Source organism: Diaphorina citri, unplaced genomic scaffold, assembly GCF_000475195.1.
Source record: "Diaphorina citri unplaced genomic scaffold, Diaci psyllid genome assembly version 1.1 scaffold94, whole genome shotgun sequence".
Lineage (NCBI taxonomy): Eukaryota > Metazoa > Arthropoda > Insecta > Hemiptera > Psyllidae > Diaphorina > Diaphorina citri.
The window spans coordinates 250698-259335 of NW_007377531.1; the positions used below are offsets into that span (position 1 = coordinate 250698).

Below are 8638 nucleotides of genomic sequence, written 5' to 3' on the forward strand. Positions count from 1 at the left end.
TAGTTGAGATACTTCACCATAATGAACATTCAAGAGCTACAGTACCTGGCTACCTCATAAAGACTTAAATGTCACATCTAAAAACTCAATGCATCAAAGCTCTTCACTATCTAAACACATAAGGTTTACTTCGTACTATCTTCTGAACACCTCTAAACACCTCTTATCTTTTTTATTATCTTTGTAAGCCAAGACTATTTTCGTGGGCGAAAACAAGATTTAATTTTTTTTTCTCTCCGTCATATTGATATGGCCTTGAGAAATAGTGTCTTGAATTCTTAACCCGAGAATATAGGAGAGGTTAGGACATCCGTAAATTAAAACGAATAGGCAAGTTGGGAACTGTGTTTTTTTTGTGTGTTTGTTTCTTCTACCTATGTTGGTACAGTGATCCATCGCTCGATTTTGGAAATCAAATCTTTTTATGACAACTGTTCCTTACTCCCAGACTTCAGTACCCACATCTTTGCGTATTAATTTGACTCAAATTTGGATATGCCCATAAAACCGACGATAAAACAATATATTAACGCACCCTAACTTCTTCAAATACTGAACAGGTTTGTTTGACCTAGAAGATTTTTCCGAGTAGGACCACTGTCAATACGGGTCTTATTAATCTTTGTATATGTACCTAGATTTGTAAACGGACATTTCAGTCTCATCTTAGCAGTATGCAACCAATAACTATGTATAAATGTGGTATATTTCATTTCGTCCACAGATCCAGAAGAAAACCAAAATGGAAGCTGAAATTCCATCACCAGGCCCTGCCTCAGGAATATTTGAACCACTACGAGACTTGGCAGCACTCGCAACCACCCTCGCCTGCCCCCCTAGCTAGCATAACACAAACCTTGTGTCCCCCTATAGTACCTGGTAAGTTCCTCCCCCTGGTTCCTGGTGAATCCCCCTCTAAAATCTATTGTGAACATCACACGACTTTTGCCTGTGTGTATTATGAAACTTTACAAATTACCAACAAAGTGAGAGTTAATGTGGTCCAAAAAAATTGTCAAACTTTCAGTGTCGCTATTAAAGGAATGGTCTCACGTATGGTGCAGGTGCACTGGAGGAAGGATTGGCAGGATTATAACCCTGACAATTGGTATCACATACAAGGTGTGGAGAATCCAGCTGATGTGTTATCTTGTGGAACCAGCCCTTCAGAACTCGTAGGTAACCTCTACTGGAATGGCCCACCGTGGGTAAAGCAACCCACTGATCAGTGGGAACTATCGAGGTATGTACCTAGTTCCGATTCTGTGCCAGAAGAAAGGAAGAAAGCAACTCTACATTCAGTAAGCAAGGAAAAAGTTTCCGATATTTTTCTCGATCTCGCGGGCAGAATCTCATCTTGGAAAAAACTGCTGCGAGCAGTCGCGATGGTTTCAAAATTTTGTCGCCTTCTTCCTATTGGCCCATGTACCGTGAGTGAACATGATTATCCTCTTCATTCACATCACATTATTGCCTTACTCAATGGCTATATTCACGTGAAGAATTGTCATTCAGGACCACATTTGGTTATCTCCATTTCTCATAAGAAATATTGGATCTTGAGACATCAAGATATTGTTCATAAACGCATTCAAAAATGCAATGTTTGTTCCACAGGAAACCCCAAGCCAATATTCCCGATCATGTCAAACCTACCGAACCTTCGACTTCAAGATTCTCAAGCATTCCATGACGAGCAAGTCGTGCAAGTTGCGTTGAACAAGACTTCAGGAGGTGTCTGCAAGGGACCGGCTGTGAAGTTGTGTCCACACCCAAATCGGTGGATTTGGTTCAGTTATGAAACCGGTACGAGGTATGTACCTAGTTCCGGTTCTGAGCCAGAAGAAAGGAAGAAAGCAACTCTACATTCAGTAAGCAAGGAAAAGGTTTCCAATATTTTGCTCGATCTCGCGGGGGCAGAATTTCATCTTGGAAAAAACTGCTAAGAGCAGTCGCCATGGTTTTAAAATTTTGTCGCCTTCTTCCTATTGGCCCATGTACCGTGAGGGAACACGTTCATCCTCTTGTACTACCTAAGTCACATTACATTGTTGACTTACTCATTGAGTATATTCACGTGAAGAATTTCCATACTGGACCACATTTGGTTATCTCCATTTCTCGCAAGAAATATTGGATCTTGGGACATCAAGATATTGTTCATAAACGCATTCAAAAATGCAATGTTTGTTCCACAGGAAACCTCAAGCCAGTCGCAGCCCGCCTCGAGTGTCACCGGCCTGCTTCAAGTTTTCCATTTTGCAGCCAACATTATGTACGCTCTCTGAGATTTTTCCCGCAACCCTTTTCCATTTACTTACATATTCATGTATCGTATCCCATTTACAATGTGAATTGTGACACACTGTATTCTCAAAATTTCCCCTCCCTTTTCAGATCTGGAGCTCGCCTCTCCTCCACCGCCCTTGACCAAATCCCGCGCCTCCCCCCTCTCAACTTATTAAAGGAATGGTCTCACGTATGGTGCAGGTGCACTGGAGGAAGGATTGGCAGGATTATAACCCTTTTCCATTTACTTACATATTCATGTATCGTATCCCATTTACAATGTGAATTGTGACACACTGTATACTCAAAATTTCCCCTCCCTTTTCAGATCTGGAGCTCGCCTCTCCTCCACCGCCCTTGACCGTCGCTATTAAAGGAATGGTCTCACGTATGGTGCAGGTGCACTAAAGGAAGGATTGGCAGGATTATAACCCTTTTCCATTTACTTACATATTCATGTATCGTATCCCATTTACTCGTACAATGTGAATTGTGACACACTGTATACTCAAAATTTCCCCTCCCTTTTCAGATCTGGAGCTCGCCTCTCCTCCACCGCCCTTGACCAAATCCCGCGCCTCCCCCCTCTCAACTTCTCCTCCTGTGCTGAAATCTCCCCTCTCCATTTCCCCCCTGAAATCTCCCATATCAACTTCTCCTCCCGTGCTAAAATCCCCGAGGCCCTTCCTCTCGCCCACCTCCGTAAGACTGACCGATCTGCCCTACATGGGGGAAATGGTGCTGGATAACGCTCGCCCCAGGCGAGGGCGAAAGCCGAAGAAACTGGACATCTGTCATCTGATCTACAAGAACTATGGCACCACGGTTGTAGACGAGCCGCTCAACCTTTGTATTAGGTGAGTTAGAACCACTGAAAATCAGTGGTTAGGGTATTTTATTTAAGACATTTAAGTAATAAGTATATTCTACTACCTATTATGTATTTGACTTTGGGGTGCAATCATCAATCCCACATTCTGGACTTTGCGCACAGGAATTTCGTCAAAAAGACCATTTCAGTTTCAATGTAATGTAATTATGTATTTGACTTGCGGCTTGCGTACGGAACCCTGGAATTTAGAAAACGGGGTTTTCCCCCCCTTTAAAGCGCTATCCTTGAGGATTGAGGATGCAATAATACAAAATTATAAAACTAAGTATTAAAAAACAATATAGCACTCAATAATAAGTATAATATTCTACTCTTATGTATTTGACTTTGAGGTGCAATAATCAATCCCACATTCTGGACTTTGCGCAGAGGAATTTCGTCAAAAAGACCATTTCAGTTTCAATGTAATGTAATTATGTATTTGACCTGCGGCTTGCGTACGGAACCTTGGAATTTAGAAAAGGGGGTTTTCCCCCCTTTAAAGCGCTATCCTTGAGGATTGAGGATGCAATAATACAAAATTATAAAACTAAGTATTAAAAAACAATATAGCACTCAAACTGAATAACAAAAATTCTCCTGATTACAGAGACTTCGCCATCCCCACCACAAACCGGTTAGAGCAAACCTCCTCGCTCCTCCCCACGAACACCATGGGCTCCACGATCATCCACCACAACAGTCACACCCCCAGTGACAACCACGTCTCCATGTGCAAGTTCAAATTCACCTCCGGCTCCAAACCCAGTCTACTGGAAAAGAAACTCCTCACTTCCCAACACCCCGGAGCGATACGTCAGCCAAACAGAAGACAGAAATCCATCGACCTCCTCACCCAGCAGCAACTGCTCGGCAATCTCCTAGTCAACGAAACCAACACCAAGCTAGTCACTGGAGAGCTCTCACCGATGGACAACTTGAAGGTCAGCGACCCTGTGATGGCCAGTCTGTTGAGGACGAACAGCAGCGATATCGAGATGAGAGACGAAGATGAAGACATGGACAGTGATGAGACAGCGAGCAACGAAGTCCCTGACAGCTTCGCCAACGCGAGTCCATTCGGATATAACTACCCGAACCTGCCTCTGCCGGAGAATTCTCCAGAGATTGACTGTGAGAGCCTCCTGCCGGACGTCAAGTACTGTGATAACGCCTTCCCTAGCAGCAGCACGCCTAGTGCGACGCTTAACCGGAGGAAAAGTCGCAAGTCTCAGGCCCGTGAAAAACTAGAGAAGACGTTCAAGGAGAAAGGGTTTCTCATTCAGACGCAGCAGCTGGAGTCGGCTGAGGGAGCGACATATTGCAAGTTTCCAACCGGAGGAAAAGTCGCAAGTCTCAGGCCCGTGAGAAACTAGAGAAGACGTTCAAGGAGAAAGGGTTTCTCATTCAGACGCAGCAGCTGGAGTCGGCTGAGGGAGCGACGTATTGCAAGTTTCGGCAGTTGAGGAAATTCACGCGCTATTTGTTTCGAAGCTGGAAGACGCATTTGCCGGGAGAGGTGGTCAATGAGACGTATAATATGCAGTGACGCGTTGCATTTACCTGTACCTTCAATATGAAGCAAATGACATCGACATGCGACGGTATTTTCGCAATGTGCCTAATTGAAATATGAACATTAATAATCGCAATTTTCTCAGGAAAATGTTTGTTTATAGAGTTTATCCTATCCTGTAAAACTTATAATACATGTATGCGATGATGCATTCTATCAATGCGACACAAAGGAGTAACGAGTACCTCACACAAATCTGTTTTACATTACACAACCCTGGAAAAATGACGAACACTCAATAGGTTACTTTGTGACCTTGTACTTTCTTTTTTATCTAACTTCAAAAGATCAAAACTGAACTTTCAAGAAGAAAATAAGAAGATCCAAATCATTGTGCACCCCTAATCAAATTCAAAATCTTGTGTCCTCTGCCATCCTGGGATTCGAACCTTCGATATAGCTATAAAGGGTTCTTTTAAAAATATCTACTCTAGTCCAATTAACTTGAAAGTTTTTTGTACCTTATGAAATTAAATGTTAATCTTGACTCTGAAGATTCATTATTTTTGTTTTTTGTACAAAACATTGAATCCACCACCTGATTAGATTTAATTTCCTCTAAATTCTACAAAATGTTTAACAAAGGCTGTGAAAAGGTTAGATATTTAGGACAATGTAAATACACCTACATAGGTAGATATATTTACTTACCATTTTGTTTATTTTATAGATAGGTATAGGTAGATTGGTAGATACTAAGGTATTGTTCCTTGATATTTTCCGGATATCAACAGCTAAATACATAATTATGCACTTAAGTAACTAGGTAAATATAAGATGAATCTTGGTAGCTACTTGAGGTATTTATCTAACTAATAATTCTGTAGCCTGTAGCATCTTGGTACCTCGACCCTAGACCAGTTGCAAAATTTTAAAAGACCTCTAGGGTATTTACTTACCAAAGGGAAGGTCCGAGGCAAGTTAGGACAACTGATGAGGATGAAGAATCCGTTCTAAGTATCCGCTCACATACGATGAAGAATCCGTTCTAAGTATCCTTCAAAAATATTATCTTCATATTTAATTATAATCTGATTAAGCTTCTCCTTACCACATTATAATAAAATAATACGTATTGACAAATGACAATATCTTATTGTAAGTATAGGAAGTAAAAAGTTAGATACGTTTAAGTCCCACGACATGGTACCTACATAAATATCTAAACCTTTTTTCATACCCACAAAATATTCTGTTATATTTCTACTTTTCAGTTCATTACAATAAACGTTTAAGTCCCATGACATGGTACCTACATAAATATCTAAACCTTTTTTCATACCCACAAAATATTCTGTTATATTTCTACTTTTCAGTTCATTACAATAAAGATTATTATATATTTTTTATTTTTTAAAAACTAATGTTAAATTCCCATTTTTGTTTTTATTACCTAGATAGATTATCCTTTAAAATCAATAGGTGGATCTCACAACAGCTATCGTCAGATAATGAAAAATAAAAGATGGGTAAGGTAACTAACAACACAGAAGTTTAATTTTATACTTAGGTACCTACTCCTTTAAAAAAAAAAGTTATTTAATAAAATGCACGTTCCGACTGTTCCGTAGGGATGTTGCGATATATCGAAAACCGATATATATCGATATATTTTTCGTCGATATATCGATATATATCGATATATTTTTTTGGCGTACCTACTGTCACAGGGTGTTTGTATTTGGTGCCAATGAAATTGTGACTCTTCTTTTACTCTCTGTCTTTTTTGTCTTTGGTAGATGGTGAACTCTCTGTGGTCTGTACCCACATAGAAAGCTATCACCCTTAAGGTGTGTCCACACTTAGTCGACCGGCCGAACCGGCACTTTTTTAGTCCGTCCTTCCTTTATTGTTACAATAGTAATAAAAAGGTATAAGGGACGGACTATTGTTACTATGTAAAATACGCTGAATGATTTCAGCAACAGTAAACTTGCAAAATATTTGCTACAGAGAGTCGACGGGCCGTCAATCGATGTCGACTGAACCGTCCACACTGCCTCGACAACATAGATTCACTTCGTCGATCGCCATCGCTTGCTGGTCGACTATGTTTGGACACACGTTTAGAAAGCTCTCGCCGTTTCTCTTTTTCTTCTTCTTTACTGTCTCTTCAAATTTGCCGCTTTTTCTTATTCTATATTGTGTGTGTATTATTATTTCTTTATTTTTTACTATGCATGTTTTACTGTATCATTATTGTCAGAAGGTTATCCAGGAAAAAAATGGTGTGTTTGCAGTTTGCATGTACCAAGTATGTTTCTTTTCTTCTTTATTTTATGTCAGGTAAATGGTCACTTTGGTAAATGGTTCGAATCCCACCATCGACAAAAATTTGTACTCGTTTTTCGATTGCAAATATTTCGACGGACTTCTTTCGATTAACTTCTGCGCCTTGTCAAGATATTTGGAGTCATGTGTTCTCTGATAGTAGATGTAATAAAACATGGCCTGTCCACTGGTCCCGACATAGACAGAGTAGTCATGATCTCGAAACTTGTCGCTTGTCTCGTACTCACTGTCAATATCTTCAACAAGCCTCGTCAATGTAGCCCGAACCTTTGTTTCAAAGGATGGATGTAAAACAATCTTTTCCTTATTCTCGACAGTAAATAATTTGGATTTCTCTCGCACTTGTCTCGTACTCACTGTCAATATCTTCAACAAGCCTTGTCAATGTAGCCCGAACCTTTGTTTCAAAGGATGGATGTAAAACAATCTTTTCCTTATTCTCGACAGTAAATAATTTGGATTTCTCTCCTTCTCCATACTTATACTTATTTTCATGATGTCTTGATGAGTGTTTTGTCTCCATTTTGACACTATCACATAAACTTGAACAAAATAAAATAATGTACAAATGACTTTTAGTAGGTTGGTTGGTATTATTTCCACAAGAAATTAACATTAAAAAATTGATGAGAGGAACCCTGCTCTTTTTACGAGCACTTAAATTCTGTCCTGACCTTAGGATACTATCCACGACCTGATGGATAAGACTTGCTTCGATGTTAACACTCTTAATGTGTTTGTTGACAAAGAGGAGAGAATACAAGTATCCTGCTCGGCCGTATAAAATCTCATCGGGTATATCAGATCTAAGATCAACTACATGAGGTGCAAGGGCTTTTAATTTCTGTACAGAGCTTTCCAATTTTTCTTGCTTTCCCAAAGCTTCGTAAATAAGAGCACTGACAGCTATTGGGCCAGCATCACCATTGAGAAAACTGAATCGTCGGTTTTTCAAGTTCTTTAGACTTCTTTCAATCAACTTCTGCGCCTTGTCAAGATATTTGGAGTCATGTGTTCTCTGATAGTAGATGTAATAAAACATGGCCTGTCCACTGGTCCCGACATAGACAGAATAGTCATGATCTCGGAACTTGTCACTTGTCTCATACTCACTGTCAATGTCTTCAATAAGCCTCGTCAATGTAGCCCAAACCTTTGTTTCAAAGGATGGATGTAAAACAATTTTTTCCTTATTTTCAACAGTAAATAATTTGGATTTCTCTCCTTCTCCATACTTATACTTATTTTGATGATGTCTTGATGAGTGTTTTGTCTCCATTTTGACACTATCACATAAGAAACTTGAACAAAATAAAATAATGTACAAATGACTTTTAGTAGGTTGGTTGGTATTATTTCCACAAGAAATTAACATTAAAAAATTGAAATTGAAGATGGTAGGTAAATATTAGGGTACTAATATTCTTACCTATAATTATAGTAATTGATAAGAACTATTTACTGATAAGATAAACCTATTATTGGTAAGTGTCCAGGAGAAAACCGCCGTTTAAAACTTTCAACTAAAAATTAAAAAACGCAAAATTGAAAATTGCGCCATCTTCTTCACTCTCAAACCAACCATTGTAAATAGAGAACTAGTCAAGATA

The 8638-nt window shown here is 39.4% G+C and overlaps 1 protein-coding gene and 1 pseudogene across 3 annotated transcripts in view; one reads left to right on the top strand and one right to left on the bottom strand.

The window, feature by feature from the left end:
- The window catches only part of LOC103524341, a 45841-nt gene that overhangs the window by 23478 nt on the left and 13725 nt on the right, over positions 1–8638 (top strand). The window contains exons 3-6 of one of the 3 annotated variants that reach the window (XM_026833451.1): positions 725–879; positions 2822–3146; positions 3771–4376; positions 4502–4750. In XM_026833451.1, coding sequence (XP_026689252.1) covers positions 725–879; positions 2822–3146; positions 3771–4376; positions 4502–4709 — 1294 coding nt within the window. In that variant the 3' untranslated portion in view covers positions 4710–4750. Of the gene's footprint in view, positions 1–724; positions 880–2821; positions 3147–3770; positions 4479–4501; positions 5121–8638 lie in introns of those variants that run through there. The other 2 variants (XM_026833452.1, XM_026833450.1) reach the window with 2 other exon arrangements.
- LOC103524342 lies at positions 4943–8513 on the bottom strand (annotated as a pseudogene).